This window comes from Protobothrops mucrosquamatus, unplaced genomic scaffold, assembly GCF_001527695.2.
Source record: "Protobothrops mucrosquamatus isolate PMUCROS unplaced genomic scaffold, P.Mucros_1.0 scaffold1358, whole genome shotgun sequence".
Taxonomy (NCBI): Eukaryota; Metazoa; Chordata; class Lepidosauria; order Squamata; family Viperidae; genus Protobothrops; species Protobothrops mucrosquamatus.
The window spans coordinates 272,813-295,271 of NW_015387551.1; the positions used below are offsets into that span (position 1 = coordinate 272,813).

The 22,459-nt window shown below is 37.9% G+C and overlaps 1 protein-coding gene across 1 annotated transcript in view; it reads right to left on the reverse strand.

Annotated features, from left to right (window-relative positions):
- Positions 1-22,459, reverse strand: part of LOC107292489 (glutamate receptor-interacting protein 2-like) — a 108,192-nt gene that overhangs the window by 17,127 nt on the left and 68,606 nt on the right. Inside the window, exons 15-20 of the mRNA XM_029285156.1 lie at positions 13,863-13,926; positions 12,703-12,848; positions 12,275-12,419; positions 7,664-7,803; positions 4,558-4,734; positions 1,262-1,418 (exon numbers count right to left, since the gene is read on the reverse strand). Of these exons, the coding sequence (XP_029140989.1) occupies positions 1,262-1,418; positions 4,558-4,734; positions 7,664-7,803; positions 12,275-12,419; positions 12,703-12,848; positions 13,863-13,926 (829 nt within the window). The remainder of the gene's footprint in view (positions 1-1,261; positions 1,419-4,557; positions 4,735-7,663; positions 7,804-12,274; positions 12,420-12,702; positions 12,849-13,862; positions 13,927-22,459) is intronic.

The window sequence follows — 22,459 nt, forward strand, 5'->3', positions numbered from 1 at the left end:
GACCCGGTTACCTCCGAGACCGCCTTCTGCCGCAGATTCCCTCCCACAGACCGGTACGCTCCCACAGAGTGGGTCTCCTCAGGGTGCCGTCGGCCAAGCAATGTCGGCTGGCGACCCCCAGGGGGAGGGCCTTCTCTGTGGGTGCCCCTACCCTCTGGAATGAACTACCCCCCGAGATTCGGATGATTCCGGATCTCCTAACCTTCCGTCGCGCCCTCAAGACATGGCTCTTTCAGCAAGCGGACCTGACCTAGGGAAGATTTTATACTGGGTTTATTTTTAGGAATTTGGAAGACACAACTTTAAAATTTGGTTTAATTCGGTTTTATAGGGGGGGATTGTATATATGTTTTGGTTTTAAATATGTTGTGCGCCGCCCTGAGTCCCGCTGGGAGAAGGGCGGCATATAAATTAAATTAAATAAATAAAATAAATAAATAAATAAACACTTTAAAGATAAATTCGCTGTACTGCTGATTATCATATTGTGGAGGTAGAACCATTCAAACTGATAGAAATCCACAAATGTAAGAATGTAATGAAATTCTGATCGGCATGAACAATAGAGGTCCTATTTGGGAGGCATTATTCAGCTTCTTATAGTAATCGTTGAACTGCTTTACCCACGGGGATCATTAGACGTCACCTTTGGGGGGGGGAAATGACTTTGCACAGCATTGTATATTTGAAAAAAGCCAATCCAGTTGGTATGCAAATGTATTAATAAAAATCTGTTGGTGCCCCTAACAGCATATGTCTTCCAGGGCATGTATAGTATATGGAGGTTCTTGAAAGTAGAATGCAGTCATTCCCTTGGAAGCAAATTTCCATCCTTTCATGAGAATTACTGGATTCTGAATTGTTAATTCCTTCTCACTTAATTCATGCATTTCTGAAACTCTGCACCCTGAAATGCATGGGAATTGTGTGAAAGCATAAATATGATGAATGTTTGATTAAGACAAGGACGTTTCATCCTCCTGCACAGTTGCCATGTACACATCACGACGTTTCATTGATGTTTCCTATCAACGTTTAAGTCAGCGAAGCCGCTGTTTTTAAATGCTTTAATAATCATTTGTGCTGGCAATGGAGATTGGAGCTTGGAAAAAGAAGAGGCTCGTTTAAAAGCCTATTCCACTGCAATGAATCATTTAAATTACACTTAAAACAAGCATGCCGGAACGTTTGATTCTTCTTGCAATTGATAGAAATATACATTCATTTTTCCCCTGTCCTTCCCCAAAAGAGCCGGACATACCTGCTCGGCTTTTCCCAGTCTTCGTCATTGAAACTGCCCTGTGTAAAAGGGTAGCTCTTCCTGGAGTCTCCAGGAGGGCTGCTGCTTTGCTGCCTGCTGGATCTCCATTCATGGGGATGAAGCGCAATGCCCATAGCCTGAGGCAAGTAGGTACCTACTGGAATTGGGGAAGCGGGGAAGACAACAAGAAGAGGAAGGAGATTATTTGGTTGCTGTTGCTGAGAAAATTATACTGGATGAGAAGTCCATTGGTGTGTTTTCATTCATGGAACCGCTTCTTGTCAGCAAAACTGGGAATGAAGTGTGGGATTGATCTGGACAGTACAAAAAGCTCCTCTTGTCTCTTAAAGAAATGTTAGATATGCTGGATAGCTGTGAAAGTGAAGAAATGTTACAGCCAAGTCACACTGGACTTTCTCCAGCGAAGCATCTAGAGGAAGAGTCTACTAGTAATAATATTAATAATCTCAAAGTGATTAAAATCCTGCTCTGCTAATCAACGGACTTCCTGTGTCAATTACTATTGTTCACTTTGTTGTAATCTTATATTGCCTTAAAACAGGGGTCCTCAACCTTGGCAACTTTAAGACTTGTGGACTTCAACTCCCAGAATTCCTCAGCCAGGCTGGCTGAGGAATTCTGGGAGTTGAAGTCCACAAGTCTTAAAGTTGCCAAGGTTGAGGACCCCTGCCTTAAAAGCTTTCAATAACGGGATGGGAATCTGACCCTTTTGCCACTAGCCATACTAGTTGAGACTGTGGGTGGGTGGGGGAGTGGTCTACATCATGCCTGCCTTAAAAAAGCTGTGCCTTTTTCTGAGTTCATATGATAGTCACCCAGTGTCAAGAAAATAAGTGAAAGAAGGAAGCATTAATGCCCATTTTAAAATAATGTCCGTCCCTCGGTTCAATAATTTCTCCAAGATTGTTCTAAAGGATCAGAAAGTGATGGGAGGGTGGGAGAGGATGAAATAACTAGCTAGTCAAGCAGACAATTTCCTATATAATAATAATAATAATAATAATAATAATAATAATAATAATAATAATAATAATAATAATAATAATAATAATAATAATAATAATAATAATAATAATAATAATAATAATAATAATAATAATAATAAAAATTGGAAGGGACCTTGGAGGTCATCAAGTTCAAAACTTAAGTGAACTGATTTATTTAAGTATTCATCATTGCTAAAGAATGGATTTATTACTACCGGAAAGGTTTCAAAGAAACTTTCTCAAGATTGGAATGCAAAACCGGGGGGGAAAATGTGTAGATTTGGATGAATGGGAGACCAGAGACTCAAGACGATAATGAAAAAACAGGGAAGGAAAGTAGAGGGAGTACAAAAACAGAACGATGCAAGATGAGAATGTTTAAGGCTGTTAGTGAATGTTAGAAAGTTGTTGACAGAGGGGTCTGTGGAAAGGAAATTTTAAAAAAGTCAAGATGGTCACCATAACTATGCAATCAAAGCTCTGCTCTTTTATGCAATTACTTCAGTCACTCCTTTGTTCATTTTCGGCAGGATTTCAAAACCACAAAATATGCCTCATATTCTTTTCCAACAGTATTTCCCAAAAAATAATTCTGTGAAGTAGGAGCTGAAAGATAGTGAAGACCCTAGTGGGTTTCTATGGCTGGGAATGAACTTTTAACCTTCAGTTTGGGATCATTATATCCCATTATATCCCATGTCCTAACCACATCACCTTGATCAGTTTTCTTTAGCATTTCAATGGCTTGAAATGACTGGAGATAGGGAGACTGCCAAAACAATTGTTCATTCCATATACAAAGTGTATATCTTTGTAGAATCAATCATAACATCCATGAAAACAAGAGACAAGATTACCTCCCACCGGAAGATACGCTCCCACAGAGAGGCCCTCCTCAGGGTGCCGTCAACCAGACAGTGTCGGCTGGCGACACCCAGGGGGAGAGCCTTCTCTGTCGGAGCACCCACCCTCTGGAACGAGCTGCCCCCAGAGATCCGGGTGATTCCGGATCTCCCCTCCTTCCGCCGCGCCCTCAAGACTTGGTTATTTCAGCGGGCAGGACTGGCCTAGGGGTATTTTAATTGGTTTTAACAAAATTTTAGTAGAAGCGGCCTATTCAAATATTTATTTTTAATCATTTTTAAATTTTGTATGGTATTGTATTATTGTTTTTAAACTGGCTGTAAGCCGCCCTGAGTCCTCCGGGAGAAGGGTGGGGTATAAATTTAATAAAATGAAAATGAAAAATGAAATGAAAAGAAATTTGAAAAATGAAATAATAAGTCCAGATTGAATTTAATATTGTGATTTTCAAGCTTATCACTAAATCCCCAATTCCGATAGTCAACAAAGAATTCTATATCCTAAAATTATTCTGACCTGGTCAAATAGAAAAAAAAAGAGAAAGAGAACATTTCTTATCTTCTTGTAAAAAAAAACCCCAGAAAAAAAGAACATGCCAAATGTAGAATGCATTGTGTCATGTATTCATCATGCCTAGTATTAATATATGTTTATGTATGTATAACACATGTCTCTTGTTTTCATCATTCTCCCATCCTCCATCATTCCCATTTACCATCACATTGTCATGCTATCTGGAAACTATGAAAATTGTAGCCCAATGAAGTTGGAGAGGGCCAGGTACAGAAGACTAACCTTTGAAGGCATTTTAGTGAATGTTCTACTTGTACATTTGTGAAGTAAATATTATCTTTTGTTGAGCAACTTATTGAAATATATCCCATTGGCCAAGGCCATAGAAGAGAGTGTACACTGCTGCACGTGCAATTTTGTGTGAGGCCAGCACAAGCTGTTACTCTTGTATAAACTCTATAAGCTTAATATACTTCTTTCCAACATTACTGGGGCAAATGGTCACAATCGGTTAGAAATACAGGCATCTGATGTTTGTATGGTATTTTGATAACCTTTCTTTTAAGGTTTTAAGAGACCCACATCATAACAGTGTCAATGGTAATTACAGCAGGGATATAGTCAGTCTAGTTCAGGGGTAGGCAACCTTGGCTCTTTTATGACTCGAGGACTTCAACTCCCAGAATTCCTGAGCCAGCTATGGCTCAGGAATTCTGGGAGTTGAAGTCCACGAGTCATAAAAGAGCCAAGGTTGCCTACCCCTGGTCTAGTCCTACAGACACATTGGGTTTTTTTGAAAGACCCTCAAAAATCCATAACATAGTTGTAGGATACAAATATAAGAAATGAACTACAATAAAAGGTGTGCACTGACTTACATATTCACACAAAGGAACAGGAAAGTCAACTTACCTTGGCTTCCATAGCCTGTGTCAATACCCGAACCGTCCCAGGATTCCATAGCACTGTCCACACTAGGGATTGTGGTGGAATACACCTCGGAGAGCTTGCTAGTTTTCTGGGAGTCAGCCAGATCATCCTCAAGGTCACTAACCTCATTCATATTCCCAGATTTTTGAGGAAAAGTCCCTGGAATCCAAAGAAAGATGCACGTGGAGGCACATGAGTTAGTGATATTCCACAAGTGGTTTGGTGTCTTGTACATTGTATACTATTATGACAACGGACTAATGTGCATAAGCTTCACAGGATGTGGGCCTAATGTCGCGTCTCACAGATGAAACAGGGTTGCAGTAAGATCAAGGAGCTTTTCCTTTTTTCTTAACTTTTTGGCCTCAACCTGTGTGCCATAATTGATAAGAAATGCACAAACAGCACTTTAGAGGTTTTTAAAAATGCAGATGTCTGCTGCCAATATGACTGTAAGTACATTTTTATAATTAAGTTTGAGAGAAATCAACTAGAAACTTGTTTTCCTTGTTACTTTCTGGGAGGAAGCTTCGTGGTATCCGAAGCAGAACATCCAGATTCAGTCACAGTTTTGTTCCACACAGTATTAACCTTGTGAACTCTAAAGCTTCCTCCTTCCGTTATGTATTCAAGATCGACAGTGATTAATATATATGTTACTTATATGTAAGGGTATAGGTCTATACATACGTTGTATATAGTTATGTTTAAATGTGTGTTATGTATGTGTACACTTTGAGAGCAAGCAACTAAATTTCATTTTTAATGTGTGCTATTGTGCCCACAGTAAAAAAATGACAATAAAGATTTCCAAAGCGCCTGAAGGCAGGACAAGAAGCAACGGATGGAAACTAATCAAAGAGAGAAGCAATCTAGAACTAAGGAGAAACTTCCTGACAGTTAGAACAATTAACCAGTGGAACAACCTGCCTCCAGAAGCGGTGAATGCTCCAACACTGGAAGTTTTTAAGAAGAAACTGGACAGCCATTTATCCGAAATGGTGTAGGGTTTCCTGCCTGAGCAGGGGGTTGGACTAGATGACCTCCACGGTCCCTTCCAACTTTTTTTTATTGTTGTTGTTGTTGTTGTTGTTATTATTATTATTATTATTATTATTATTATTATTATTATTATTATTATTATTATTATTATTATTATTATTATTATTATTATTATTATTATTATTTGTTTGTCTGTCTGTCTGTCTGTCTGTCTGTCTGTCTGTCTACTTATTTCTAGGTAAACAATTTTTGCATTTGATGATGGTATTTCTGAACATTTAAATTAACATCATCTGGACAATTTGTTTTTACCTTAGAACCATTTCCAAGCAAAAAGACAAGTATAAATTTGTTATGAGGATGGATGAAGTTGCTTACGGTAACTCTACTGAAATGGCACTGAAAATTCCAATTTGGGATACTTCTGAAGTTGCTTGAGAACACCTGATTTTAAAGAGGTGCTGTCTGAGAGTTTTTAAGAGGTGAAATGGAATTCTGTAAACTTCAGCAAGACTTTGTGTTGGCCTTGTTCATTTCATGGCTGCAAATGGGGTTCTGGAGGGCTGTTCACCAATGCTCTGGAGATACAGGGTTCTAGATCGGCTGCCTATTAGGAGCAGATATGAAGACTAGAAGCCATGTTTTAAATAAATGTTTCTTTTCTTTTCTACTTTTTTTCCTTTCTCTATTCCTTCCTTATCTATTCACTATTTTACTTTATTTCTTTTCTGAAATTTGTATTGTTGTTGTTTTAAAAAAATCTCTTTTATAAAAACTGTAAGGGAGGGAGAGAGAGAGAACATGCACGCCCCAGTTTGGTGTAGCCATTAAGGTATCAGGCTAGAGACCAGGAAATTGTAAGTTCTAGTCATGCCTTAGGCACAAAGCTAGCTGGGTGACCTTGGGTTTTCTCTCAGCACTAGAAAGGATGCAATGGCGAACCGCTTGCCAACTACTGGGGCATTATGAAGTCAGAAAAAAGATACTCTCTACAGAATTTGACATGTGATATTTGAGCATCAGATCTGACAGGGAAGGAGGCCTGTTCCTGACTTTTTCTACAACTCAGAAACTTTTTTGGTAATATAATGCTGGATCAAAATAGGGGTGCTTGCTAGGTTTTGAAGAAGAGAGGAAAATGTTATACCAAAAGAAAAAAACCCAATTTCTTTGGCTTTTTACATTAGAATTGAAATGCATACATGCACACTATATGCAAATGATATAGCTTAGCACTTAGTCGGCTTCTTAAAATGAGAATCTGAAGCAACTGTATAATGATGACCTCAATCAGTGGATCACTGCTGCGCTGTGCATCCCCCCCTCCTTGTTTTAAATAAATCTTTCAAGGAGCTGCTTTTTCTTTTAAATAAGTGGCCCTCTTAAAGGCTTCAATAAGGAACAGCAGTTTTAATACTATTCAAACAAAAGATGTAGTGCATTGAGCCATTGAACATGCATTTTGCAAAGTTCCACCAATGTTATCTCATTGATCTGAATTGTCTTTTACCACTCATCAAAACAAAAAAAATATGCATTTTCTTTACGGTTACAAAATACACTGAATGACATTATGTCTCTTCTAAAGAACATTAGAATAACTTGGCTGAGATGGGCGGCTATAGAAATTGAATAACTAAATAAATTTAAGATAAGAAAACTTGTGTGAGAGGAAAACATTGCATTGCACTTTCTTTTAAAGGGAGTGTAGAGTTCAGAGACAGTGTAAAGTGTGAAATTCAGAGAAAAAAAGGCCTCTTTCTAAACTTTTCTCTGCATCCTTATGAGACAGGCATATAGGTAGTCCTTGACGTATGACCACAATTGAGCCCGAAATGTCTGTTCCTAAGTGAAACATTTGTTAAGTGAGTTTTTTCCCCATTTTACGACCTCTCTTGTCACAGTTGTTAAGTGAATCACTGCACTTGTTAAATTAGTAACACGGTTAAGTGAATCATAAGTCAGTTTTTTCAGCGATGTTGTTAACTTTGAATGGTCACTAAACAAAGTGTTATAAGTCAAGGAGTACCTGTAATTCAGAGCAATATTCATTTAAATTAATTAATTAAATAAATTAAAAGCTTACTTTCGGTTTGCTTTTTGATTTTTAGTGTTACTGTCTCTCCAGCCATTTGGAGCAGATGAATGGCTTCGCTCAGGGGCTTCCCTTTAAGGCTGACATTATTGATAGCTAATATCCGATCTCCTATGTGGATGGCTCCAGTTCTAAGGAAAAAGTAAAGGAAACTTCAGCTGTGATGCATGGCAGCAATTTCATTTAAAAATCCATCCATCTACCATGAATTATAAGACAGAGAATACTACGGACATCCGAAGAAAAATATGAAAAAAAAATCCATAACTATGTATAGATTTCCATCATTCATCAATTCTGTGATTTATATTGGGAAGAGAAATTCTATTGTGTACATATTCTTACAATTCACATTAATAAAACAATAACCAAGGAATGACCCAATCATTTGATATCATAAATGAAATTAGTCAAAATCCTATTACAAGTGATCTTAACCTGAAGATTTTTTGGAGGTGGGGCATATCTTAAGAAGAATGTAGAATTGGATGAAATGTCAAGATCTCATAATGGTTCGGCCATTTTTTATTTTTAAAATGGCTGCAAATTGAGTTTTAGGATACTTGGGATGGGGGTAAAGGCTACTGTGACTGTAGAGCAGGGGTCTTCAAACTTGGCTCTTTTATGACTTGTGGACCTCAACTCCCAGAATTCCTCAGCCAGGCATGCTGGCTGAGGAATTCTGGGAGTTGAAGTCCACAAGTCATAAAAGGGCCAAGTCTGAAGACTCCTGCTGTAGAGGGTAAGGAAGATTGCCTTGATGGAGATATGCAAGATCCATTGCCTAGGCAATTGAAGATGGGAGTGGAAAAAGGGACCCATATGATGTTTGGAACATTCAGATCATATTCAGAAATGACTCGGGAAATCATCACCCTATTTCACTGGAGTATAAGGGGAAGACGTATATCACAATCAGACTTGCAGAATTCTTTTATTATAGCTAAACTCAATAAAGTACAATTATGATTGTATGTGGATTTCATTTTCTACTGGGCCTGATGGTGACCTTGGAGAAGCTATCCAGAAGCCATTAAGACAACAACAGGTGCAGAAGCATGTGTTGAGTCCAGAGAGGCAAAACAATACTCAAAGGGACTCATTCTGTCTCCCACTGATTCCTGTGATATTAGAGAAGGGAAGGAAAAACACAGGCAGGCTTGTAAATGTCTATTATGATAACTTTTATCAATAAAGTATTGTTCTAGTTTCCTTCTGGAGTCAGTTTTTTAATTTGGCAGTGTTTCTCGACCTGAGCAATTTTAAGAGGGGTGGGAGTTGAAGTCCACCCCTCTTAAAATTGTTCAGGTTGAGAAACACTTATCTATGGAATAGGTTTGACAGTAACTAACTCTTACAATATAGATTCCACTCACTTCTGGACAGCTTTTACTGGATAGCAGCAAGAGAAAAAAATGTTCCCTTCCATTTGCCTTTAGATGTGTTCTCAGTCAGAAATGGAAAAAGAATAGTTAAATAACAGTGGTTGCTTAGGTATATTGCATCAATTCCGCCCCCCCTAGGATCTTTCCTCCTATATTTATGAAACACACAGGAATTTAGGTATATATGCTGGTCTAAGACTGTAATAAAATTGCTTTATTGGCTTAAGTATTTCCTCCTGCATTGTCTTTTATGGCTAATGATTTTTATTGAAAGCATGTACAAACAAAAGTACACCATTTGTTTTCTGCTACAGAAAACGAAAGCTTTGTGCCCTGACACGCAATTAATATTCCAAATACCATCTGTGGACAATTTCGTATTATATTCCAACAGTTAAAAGGTTTGGAATGGGTTTTGGGGGGGAGAGGGGAGTTAGTACCATACAGTACTGCATATTAATTTCATAACTAACCAATAGAGGTCACTGTGGCTCAATCAAATAGCAAAACAAAGCTATTCAATAGAGCAGTGTGTAATCAAAAACACACTTTTATTTTACCCTTACTAGGTGGTGAACTTGAAGTGAAAAGCTCAATTAATCATAAGACTTTGAAGGGAAATTAAAATTTGGATGCCATCTTCTTCCATCAAGACGACGCTATAGGGCATTGTGCAACAGAACAATTAGACATAAGTTTAGTTTTTCCCCCCACGCCATCACTCTGCTTAACAACTAATTCCTATAACACCGTCAAACTACTTAGTAAAGCTGTATTACTATTATTCTCCTCATCTTTCCTATTACCTACCTCCTTATCTTCTTATGACTATAATTTGTTGCTTGTAACTTACAATTTATATTGTTTTATTTAATATCCTAGTATGATTTATATTGTTGCTTAGCTAGTATCCTATGACTATCACTAAATGTTGCATCTTATGATTTATGAAGGATTGTATTTTATGATTTATGAAGAATGTATTTTTATGTTGTCTATAATCATAATCTATCACTATTACTTGTATGTACAAGTAATGCACCAGAGCTTATGCACCAAGCTTACTCTGGTGCAAGTAATGCACCAGAGTAATGCACCAAGCTTATGCACCAGAGACAAATTCCTTGTGTGCCCAAACACACTTGGTCAATAAAGAATTCTTAATTCTTCTTAAATCTTAACTTACTTTCTTGGCTCCAATGCCAAAGAAATCCTGGCTACAGGATGACATAAATACCATAGGTGGAGTGGGAATATTGCAATAACTGCATTGTTAATGGTCTACCAGAAGATGGCACTGTTGGCTCAGAAAGATAACAGAAGCCTCTCAAGAATTAAGTTTGGAATCATCAGATCCTTAACAAATTCAAAAAGGCAAGGTAGAGATTCAGCCTTTATAAACCATGAACAATTATCAACATTTATTAGCTTTGTAGCATCCTAGGAATTCTGACTAAGCCCCTCAACTGAATTTCAGGACAAAATTACTTGCTGTGTTAAGGGAAATATTTTATATTTTTCTACCGACCAGTTTCTTATCTCATTTCTGTTAGCAATTGTGGAAGTCTGGCCTGGCCAGCACCTATAGAAATGAGGCAAAGAACTCTACAGAGAAGTGCTTTGGAATATGTCCCCCTAACCCAGCTTCAGTTTTACTGAGAATATAGGTATGCTGAGGATATATCATAGGAAAAAAATGGCAGATCTGTGTCCAAGGGACATCCTCTACTACAGGGGTCCCCAACCCCCGGTCCATGGCCCAGTATCGGTCCATTGGGAATTGGACGGCACAAGTAGGCAAGTGTGTGAGCACATGAAACTCCATTTGTGCAAGTGGACAGCACGAATGCATGAAACCATCTCCTTTCTTCCCCCCTATTCCCACCACTCATGGTCTACAGAGCTGGAAAGGTTGGGGACTGTTGCTCTAGTGTATCTTTCCTATGTCTGTCTGTCTGTCATCACATTTTTCAACTGCTCACAGAGGAGGGACTCTTGATGGCATCTAGATAAATCACCTCTAGACAGGCCAGCTAGTAAAGCAGTCTAACAGCTGGACCATTGTAATGTTATCCTTACAATAATCTTAACATTATATTGTAAACTAAGATCTGCAATATTACCATCACCCCTCCCCCCCAAAAGAAAGCAATCCATTTCCTCATATTTTGAATCCCCCCTTCCGCCTTATGTTATTTTGCAAATCTGAAACATTGATGTGACTTAGGTGGCCACACTAAAAAGTTATGTGGTCTCTAGGAGTTGAAAATGATTTTGATGGTTCATGACTAATCAATCAATCAATTATGTGTGGGTGTATGGAAGTAATTTCTTAAGGTTTTGCTTTGTTTTTAGAATGGCAGTGCTGATGTTCCAACTGCCAAGCTATAAAGATAGATTTAAGTCTAAATTCCACTGAGTTCAATGTTGAGGAATGCCTATATAAGACTATATGTGTCTAATCCTGAGCACCAGAACAAATAACAGGTAATCCAAGCCAATTTAGGAGGAATATCTTCGAATGTTAAAAAACAACAATGGTATTTTTTTTTCTTTGGTAAAGTTTCTCATGTGGGCTTGAATATTAATCTGACTTTTAATTATGTTTAGGATTGCAAAGCATGTATTAAATAAATCTTTGGACACTGGTCATTTTTCATTCTCTTTCTTTCTTCTTCCAGTTTTGTCTTCCAATCTGCCAGGATACAAGATTTATTTGAGGAAAAGCAGCAAACAAGAAAGATAAAGCAACTGAACCTTTCAAATATTAAATTAAATTAATTTCCCTGGTACACATATTTACATAAAACTAACTGATGTCCATAACACTATCAATAAAGTAATGATGCCTGTGCTATCCAAGAAGCTGAATGTTCAGAAAAAAACTCTGTCAGATGGTCTTGTTTTTCAGATCATTCAATGGAAGTGAGCAGGAGCGAACCAGCCTAGAAATAAGGAGAAATGTTCTGACAGTTAGAACAATTAACGGTTTGCGTTAACTGTTATGGGTGCTCCATCACTGGAGGTTTTTAAGAAGAGATTGGACAGCCATTTGTCTGGAATGGTATGGGCTTTCCTGCTTGAGCAAGGGGCTGGACTAGAAGACCTCCAAGGTCCCTTCCAACTCTGTTAATCTGTTAAGATTCCTTCTTTGGAAGCTGAATGCCTGCAGTGACACCTCAGGCCTCTGACTCTAAGGTTGCAAATTGCAACTTACCTTTCTGCCAGTCCTCGTTTTGTCAAGCCTGAAATGACAATGGGGTCAAAAGGTTCCTCCGTGCCTGAAATAGTGATTCCCAGGGGCCCACCATATCTCTTCAATTCCACTGTGTAGATGATAGCCCCAGTGGTTTCTTGCTCATCTGTTAAAAGGAACAAAGAGGCTGAATAATCACGAATGAAGGCAAATAAAGGCTGAATAACGATGATAGAAGCCATCGAAAGGCCAAGCTCAGAAGACGTTCCAGCCAATCACAAAGAAACTTGCAGCCCTCTGAATCTTTTTGAAGGGGCCTGTTTGTATATAGGAAGCGTGTGAATATGCAAGCATATTAATTAACAATATTGATTCACAATCTGTCAACCTCATTAGTCTTCGAAAGGATCTTTTTTTTTTGTCAACAGATTAATTCAGAGTTTTTGTACCAGAGTTATCCTCATCCTTCCTGATCTTCAATTTGACAAGTTCTTCACACTGTTTTAAAATCTGCACTGCGTCTTCCATTGAGCAATTGTCAAGTCGGATATTATCAATAGCTAACAGCTTGTCTCCGGGCTCCAAGGTGCCAGTCCTACATACAAAGAAAAAAAACAAATCTTTTAGAAAACATTCTAAATAGTGTTAACATTTGTTCTCCTCAAGTGCTAACAGTGTTGGTGATATGATGAAATAAGTGTTGGGCAAACAAAATAATTCATATTTTTTTAAGTAGCTGTCTTTCAATACGATGGAAAAAAATTACTTTAGAAAATGTTTTAAAATAACGAGAATCCCAGAAGAATTCTCTTAGTCTCCTTGCGCTCAGTTTAACCACAAAGAGGTCAAGAGGTGTATTTAATTATATTGTCTTCTGTTGCACAAACATTTCTCCAGATTTCTGCTGCCTCTTCATGCTTCAGATGAGGTTCCAAAGGAAGACTTTAAAGCAGGACCCTTTCTTTTAGGGTGCTTCAGATTGGGAGCCAAAAGGCTTTAGACCCAGTCTTTCTCAATCCCAGCAACTTTCAGATGGCTGGACTTCAACTCCCAGAATTCCTCATCCAGCAATACTGAAACAATGCTTTAGAACAGGGGTAGTCAACCTTGGCTCTTTTATGACTCGTGGACTTCAACTCCCAGAATTCCTGAGCCAGCTGTGGTGGCTCAGGAATTCTGGGAGTTGAAGTCCACGAGTGATAAAAGAGCCAAGGTTGACTACCCCTGCTTTAGAATGATTCAAAGGGAAATTGAAACATCCACCCCGTCACCTTGGAGCATCTTCAGCAACAAAGGAAACTCGAATATTATAAAGATGAATTTAAAAGAAATTCCCAGACACCTTGAGAAGAAGGTAGAAAAAGAGATACTTCTTTCTAAAGGGAAGAACATTTCCAAGGCCTATTTTGGTATAGGATTAGTCTGAACAAGTATGTGCCAGCTTCATGTGTATTAATTGGGCTCAATGTCATATTACAATCCAGTATACCTATGAAAGATGGTTGAAGTCATAGAGAGATATTACAGATCTTATGAACAAATTCATTGCTATTGTTTATTAGGATTCAGAAATAAAACAAACAAACAAATAAACAGGTAATTCACTCACCTATGTGCTACACTCCCCTTCTTGATATCAGAGATAATTAAAGGCTCACCAGACTTTCTGCTTGCTGTTTAGGAAGAGATACATGCAGACACTCAATCCAGGCATTTAGAGTCCATGATAATCTTCAGAATTATCTATTACCAGCCTTCCACAACCAGACATTCCTGCAGAATTCCCAGTCATTATGGCCATTAGAGCACAACAGGCTGCAGAAGACTATATAATCCAAACATTATATAAAGTAGGAAGCAACATAATAGATTTCCCTTTTTCAATTTAGCTTTAATAAAAAAACATCTAAGCCCAAGCTACTAATGTTTAATAAAATTCATAAAGCAAAGATATTTGTTATGCTTTGAGAACTGCACTCAAGGTTATATTTTAGCATCTTTTTCCCCACAAAAGAGATAGTAAACTTTGGTTGCAGCATATTGCAAATTATGGTTGAAGAAATGGATTTTTCGTTTATTAAAACAATGAACCATATAGACACAGTCATGGTCTGGAAGAAATGAAAGATAACCAAGAAAAAATATGACAAAGGTCTTTTTTAAAGAACCAAATATTCAGTCCTCTATATAGAATATGTCTATGTAGAATTCACTTATATTGTGACTGCTGGAGAAAATGAGGCAATGGATATTTTGAAGAAAGCACACCCTATCCATCAGAAGTATATGAGTGAGGTTGGTACAGTGCTTTGCTTTATGGGAGCATCACAACAGTTGAAAGAGGCAACATATTAGGGCAAAGAGAAAGAAAGAAAGAAAGAAAGAAAGAAAGAAAGAAAGAAAGGAAGGAAGGAAGGAAGGAAGGAAGGAAGGAAGGAAGGAAGGAAGGAAGGAAGGAAGGAAGGAAGGAAGGAAGGAAGGAAGGAAGGAAGATCAGAATAACAGAGTTAGAAGGGACTCTGGAGGTCTTCTAGTCCAACTCCCTGCTCAAGCAAGAAACCCTATACCATTTCAGACAAATGGCTGTCCAATCTCTTCTTCAAAACCTCCAATGCTGGAGCACCCAAAACTTCTGAAGGCAAATCGTTCCACTATTTAATTGTTCTGTCAGGACATTTCTCCTTAGTTCTAGATTGCTTCTCTCCTTGATTCGTTTCCATCTATTGCTTCTTGTCCTGCCTTCAGGTGTGTTGGAGAATAGGTTGACCTTCTCTTCTTTGTGGCAGCCCCTGAGATATTGGAACCCTGCTATCATGTCACTCCTAGTCATTCTTTTCATTAAATTAGACACACCCAATTCCTGCAACTGTTCTTCATATGTTTTAGCCTCCAGTCCCCTAATCATCTTTATTGCTCTTCTCTGTACTCTTTCTAGAGTCTCAGCATCTTTTTTACATCGTGGCAACCAAAACTGGATGAAATATTCCAAGTGTGGTCTTACTAAGGCATTGTAAAGTGATATTAACACTTCACGTTATCCTGATTCTATCCTTTTTAATACAGTTAATGCAGCCTAGGACTGTGTTGACTCCAGATCATTCTGGAGAAGGTCTATCTATATAACTGTTAAGAGTCAATACTGATTTGATAGCAAATAATCAAGCAAGCAAGCAAGCAAGCAAGCAAGCAAGCAAGCAAGCAAGCAAGCAAGCAAGCAGGAGGTTGGACTAGAAGACTTCCAAGGTCCCTTCCAACTCTACTACTACTACTACTACTACTACTACTACTACTACTACTATTATTATTATTATTATTATTATTATTATTATTATTATTATTATTATTATTATTATTGATCATCGCACAGTCAGCCAGATGTTCAGACTGGATTTGGCATTTTGTCTACCTATTGAGTCCTTACCAAGGATCTGGGATTGGCAGATGTGGATGTTGGATGGTATTACAGATATCGTCGCAGGATGGAAGCAGTTCCTAGTAAGGCCGCCTTTTGCAATTGACTAATGGCGAATTTGTCAATGCCAATGGTGTTCAAGTGGTGCTCCAGTTGTTTTGGGATTGCACCCAAGGCGCCTATTACTATTGGTACCAATTATTATTATTATTATTATTATTATTATTATTATTATTATTATTATTATTATTATTATTATTATTATTAATCTGTTTAGAACATATCCTATATCCATCACATTTCATTTACTTTTTAAATACATAGCAATTTAGTTCCCCAGCCTGGAATTAATGGTATTAAATGGCAAAAATGCTTACTTCCTGCTCAGGGAGCTAACAAGCAAGATGGGAGCTAAAGGTTTCATGCTAGGATGATATAAGATGATAGATAAATATTTTTGAATATATTTGGGATTTCTTTTTCTACTTGAACAAATTCACTTCTATTTAAGCTGCATAATTTTTTTTCCAATTAAGTCCTCAGTACATAAAAAAAAGCATTTGAAGATTTTATTTGGATAAATCTTCAAGGCTAGCTGATGTAGACTATACATCTGTAACATTAACATGCAATTTAGTTTTTGGATGTCATGCTTCTTTGCATGTTGCTGTGAACTCCCGGTTCATAAAAAAGCAGATAATTCTCAAAACTTGTCTTTCACTAAAAAAATAAAAAATAAATAAATTGGGGATCGTAAAAGTTTAGAGATATTAAATGAAACAGTATATTCAAGATTTTAAACACTTAATTTTATGCATTTTTTAAAAATTGGCCATTAATATAAAAGCATGACAAATCTAAATTCTGAATGAATATGCGTGAAACTGATGCTACCCAGAAACAGTGCTTCATTTCTAGCACAGTTAGAAATGAAGTTTTAAATTTACAGCAACCTGCCAATTCTCGAAATATAATTAGCTCCATTTCCTTTTAAGGACTCCATTTCTACAACTATTTATAGAATATGCTATTCACAGCTGAGGAATATTTGGATATCCTCCTCCTATTTGTCCACAGGGAGTCCAACAAGGGGAGGAAAGCCGAGTTAAGAGAGGAGTTTTTTTTTAATTATTATTTTTCATTACTTCCCAGAGATGTAAGTAACATTCCTAGGTGGGTGACTTAGATTTGCTTCAATAAAAAAAATCATGCTGTGGAAACAACATGATTCTCATTGTCAAAGCTCTTTGGACAGAAAACTCTTTTTGTACTTCTTCCCAGCACTGTCTGAAGCTCTTGAAGGTTGGATGGCTTAGTGCACAATAAATATTACAATACATACACAGCCAAACAACCTGGAAGATGTTTGGTGCACTCCAAGGGGTTTCCAAGCTGGGTAACCACCCTGGAAAGCAAAGCAACCCTATGAAGATTGGTCCAACCCTGAACAAGTTGGTGATGTGGTTTGTTGTTGAACCTTAGTAGCAAAGCAGAACAAACCATACTAGGCCTTAGCACGTTGAATTATAGATTCAAGATTGGAAGAAGATGGATGCAAGTGCTACTTTCCAGACTAATGAAGGTCCTGGAGACTATGATGTAAACAGCCAGTTGTAAATGGTTATGGAGACTCTTAGTCAACCAGGTCATGGTTGTCCCAAAGTTGCTTTTTCAAGAGACAACTAGACTTTCTTTGTTTTTGCTTGAATATGTTTCCCTTCTCATCCAAGAAGCTTCTTCAGTTATGAGGAAGTTCTTGGATGAGAAGCAAAATGTCTTCAAGCAAAAACCAAAAAAAGTCCAGTTGCCTTTTGAAAAAGCACCTTTGGGACAGTTAACTGCAAGCTTTCCCATTATCTGTGAAGAGACTTGCAACCTTGCCAAATCATAGGAAAGCTATTAGAAAGAAAAACCAAAATTCTTTGCCTTAATATCTATGGGGTTATAATTGACCTAAATGGAAAACAATTCAATTGCTGAAATTCTTGTAACTCTTTGCAATCTCCACAAATCTTGTTAAAGGTATTCTGTAAGTTTCTTTGAAGGAAAACAAATCATCTCTGGTTTTCATTAGCTGTCAAAATTCTTGAACAAACTGATGCAGTCTAAGACTAGAGATTCAGTTTGATGGCAAACCAGTATGAGTTGATGTACTCTGAGATTCAATTAAAAAAAAAAATCCAAGATCTTGGGGAAAAAGCATGAATTCTTTGGGCAAGATGCAGCAAAATGACCATTGTCATTTTTGATCACTGGGACTTCTGGTGAACCAAGAGGATTGACTTAGCACATAATAGGATAGCAATCTGGACCTCTTTCATTACTGTTTTTGGAAGAATTCAGTCATGTCAGGGCTGTGGTTGGCCAGCCAAAAAACTATTGGCAAGCTAGTCAGAAGCAGCAATGGAATCAGGCTGACACAATGAGATGCAATGCCAGAGATAATTGACCTTCAGTGAAACATGCAGATAAAGAGAAAATTGCATTTATAGTCTCGCTGCATTTGAAGCAGTGCATGAATACTTTAGCCTGACACCCCTTCTCTCACTGTGGAGAGCCAGCATGGTGTACAGTGGCAGTCAAGGTGCTGCTGACTAAGCCTTGGAAGATTCAGGTTTATATTCACTCTCAGCTAATTCATGGGGTGATTCTGGGCCAGTCACTCCCTTTCTCAGCCCAACCAATTTTACATGGTTGTTGTGGGGAAAAGATGGAAGAGGGGGGGCGCTATGAACATACTTTAAGAGTTGGCTTCCAATTCTGTTGGCTGGACCCAGTCCAAAGTGTAACATTCCCTTAGTATAGGAGACAGCAAATGTGGGATTCATGGTTGGCCACTCTAAAGAAGGTGAAAGTGAAAAAGAAAAAGAACCCCAAAGAAATGAAAATATTGCCATTCCTAAAAATCTATCTAAGGCAAAGGGTTAAATGAAGCATTAAACTGATTGGCTTGCTACTAATGACAGTGTCAGAAAGTCCTACTACAGGGGTCTTCAAACTTGGCCCTTTTATGACTTGTGGACTTCAACTCCCAGAATTCCTCAGCCAGGCACGCTGGCTGAGGAATTCTGGGAGTTGAAGTCCACAAGTCATAAAAGGGCCAAGTTTGAAGACCCCTGTCCTACTATAACTCAATCTCTCTAAAAATGATCCTGTTTTGAAATGAAGGCACCAACATAAGACATTGTTTATGACAACCTCAGAAGCAGTAGAAACATCACTAAATTTGCAAAGAGCTTTGACAGGATACAGAGTGCCCAAAAGCTACAGGTTTGTTTGTTGAAGCAAGTCCCTACTTCAGTTTATAAATCTGCTTCCCTGATCTTTGGCTAGGTTTGCTACTACTGTTGAGAGACTAAAATACCCAGAAAGATCCATGTTAGAAAAGACTGAAATAAGTATAAAATCAAAACTTTATTACAACCTTTGGACCAGAAAGTGCAACAACAAAATATATACACTTGCAAATATTAATAAAACATTTAAGAATGCAATAAAACTACATAAAATGTATTATTGCTGTGACTGTAGTTTTTTTTAAAAAGCAGTGATCTCCAAAATTTCTGCTAAATTTTAACTTTAGTAGGATGAATACAACAAACAAAATCAAGCAATCTGGAAAGTTACATCAGAGTCCTGGGCAGATAGAAACAATGACAAATAGGCCTTCTGCTCTCCACCAGGGTAGTTTTTTAAAATGGGATAAATATGTATCTTCCTAGATTCCTAGAGAGCAACAAAGGAGCATATCACGTAGGGATTTCACAGAGCCATTTCTCCATGGGCATAAACCAGGGGTCTTCAAACTTGGGCCCTTTTATGACTTGTGGACTTCAACTCCCAGAATTCCTCAGCCAGCATGCCTGGCTGAGGAATTCTGGGAGTTGAAGTCCACAAGTCATAAAAGGGCTAATTTTGAAGACCCCTGGCATAAACACTGCTAAAAAGGGATATTTTTATACCACCTCCTCAGAACTGCAGAGGATGGTACATCCACCTTGGCCAAGGTGAAAGCCTAAAAACATTTCAGAATCAAAATTGAAGAGAGGTAAGATGATAAGAGATCACTTGACCATTTGAGAAGAATCCATAAACTGTAGGATATTAGACTTAAACTCATTTGAAAATCAACATCCCAGATGTGTTGTATAAGATGACTCCTGGCATTTTCAAGTCCTAATAGACAGAGACTTTCCAAAGAAAGTCCTAAGGACTGGAGTTTGCCATTAGCCTTTATTAGCCAGGTTGATTTAAAACATTATCTAAAAACCAGGAGAAACAAACCTCACAGGAGAAAAATCAATTTCAACCAGAAATTAAAGTGATAAAACCAGGCTCTGGTACTTGCAGAAACCAAACCTGTCTCTAACCATAAAACAGCATTCTTGATGCATCTTGGAGCTGTGTGCTCTTATAAACGTGGACTAGGTAGGTTTCAGGATATTAAACTTTTAAAAATGCAAATTGGAACACTATAAAGAAGCTGCGAGATTACTTTAACAAGGAAAATCTTGCAAGCTGCAGGAATAAAAATATGCCCCCTTTGAATGAAAGAATCTTAAGACAGCTGGTGGAGCTACATTGGGCTATACTTGCCTGATAAGAAAAATCTGTGTTCTAAGATAAGAAAGCCTGGAAACTGCACCCCAGGATATTTATAAGTATGTACCTGCTCTGTTGAGGTCCCATTAATTTGCCATTTATGTAACCTGGTGTTGTGTCATGCAAATACCAGCACTTTAGCTTTTTTATATAAATTATTGCTAGTTGTTCTTTTAGATAAAACGAAGCCAATGCTTTCAATGCCTTTCTCATTCCCACCTGGGAGACCAACAAAATTACACTGTGTCCATTGTACTAGTACATTATAGTACTACATTTATTACTTCATATAGCCAGAGTGGAATTGCCTGCTCTGCTAATATTGGATAGTGATACTTAGAAGATAAGAGAGCCTGATTTATGGAACTGATGCACAAATTAAAGAGTAAAGAATACACCCTTCTCTTACTCCTCTTTTGATGGAAACAGATCCCAAAAGGTGCCCCCAAAGGGAACATCTGACTCACAATGAAATGTTAGAATACAAAATTTGTGAATGCAGGACTCATCTTTTATCCTGTGAGGTTTCCTGAAGTTTTGCCATAGCATCTCCTGTGGAATAAATGTATTTTGGCAAGCATCAGTTCCTCTTTCTTATTGTTTCATAAAAAGTGAATCGAATATGGGGAAGAAAAGGTGGGTCTGTTCAGAACTGTCACTGACATTTAATGTAATATATCCTAAGAGATGGAAAATTAGTTTTCATTTAATCCTATCTGGGTGCTGCCAGAGGCAGACCGTTCAGAAATGAGTGTGTTGAAATGCTCAAGAAAATAAGAATTGGAAACAAAGCTCATGAAAAATCTGGTATACCTAATCCAGATAATGATCATCCTCATTGTAAATGATTATATTTATCAAAGTGACTTGATGTACTTTTAGCATTTTTTAGAAAATGAATTGCTGCACAAAGAAGATGGAAACATCAGATCATTCAATTGTTTTTCTTCATGAAAGATCATGCTTTAAAGAACGGTTCTCCAATTAACATTGCTATAAATCAGAAATCCAGACTGGGCTAATACTTATTCTGTTACAATACACGTGATTGCCAGATAGGACAACATGTCTACTATCTTCTGTGAACAAAACAGTGTGTGCATGCGTACACACACGCGCGCGCACACACACACAACCCACTATCATGTTAAATGAAGAATCTAGAGAGAGTTCATCTATAGATGCAATGTGAATTACCGTTTTCAAATAGGCTTACTGATATTTAATTTAGATCTAAAGTATAGGCCTAGAATGCTATTGTGCATTCTGATAATTAACGAGTTTTCAGATCAGGCTTCAACAAAACTGCTAATAATTTAATTTACTTGAAAATGTTCACATATAATTAGGAAGGTTTACAAAAACAAGCTTATCATTTAAAACATAGAAAATGTTTTGCAGGGAAAGGTTAGGGAAAAATAATCTGGTATGGTACTGATAATTTTGCAGCACTCCTTCCAATATGCAGAAACAAAGCAGCACATTCTCCTAAATTGGAGGGGGAAAAGGTTTGCTCAGCAGTCAATTAGCTTTCAATTAACCCTAATAGATCTGATTAGCCAAATTAAATTCTCATTGGCAAGCTGTTGACTTTGCTGTTCACTCAGGTTTGCTTCCTTATGTCTTGGATTGGCTTTGAAGGGATCAAATCATTTTATACCAAGGCTGTTATCGGACAATTTGTGCTTGAGAAGTATTGTAGATCTTCATTTTACCCAATCTATGTCAATTTCAATGGACAACATTAGCCTGAAAAGGTGATGGCCATATTTCCAATAAACCAATAAACTAAGTCAGTGATGGCAAACCTTTTAGAGACCGAGTGCCCAAACTGCAACCCAAAACCTACTTATGTATCGTCGGGTGCCGGGTGGGCATGGCCCATTGGCTGGGTGTGGCCCATTGGCTGAGCGTGGCCCATTGGGTGGGCGTGGCTGCGGTGGTAACAGCAGGTTGGGTGGGACTAAAAAGTTCAATCAATCAATTCCAACTTTGCGAGATCTTTTTTTTCCCACGAGAAGTTGCAATTGATTGCTTGATTGAAGCAATCAATTTTTTTTTTGCACACGGCGGCGGAGGCCTAAAGCGAAAAGGTTTTATAAAACCCAGCTGAAGGCCTAGGACTGGGGCGACGGACTGAGTGCCACCTGTGGCACGCATGCCATAGGTTCGCCACCACAGAACTAAGTACT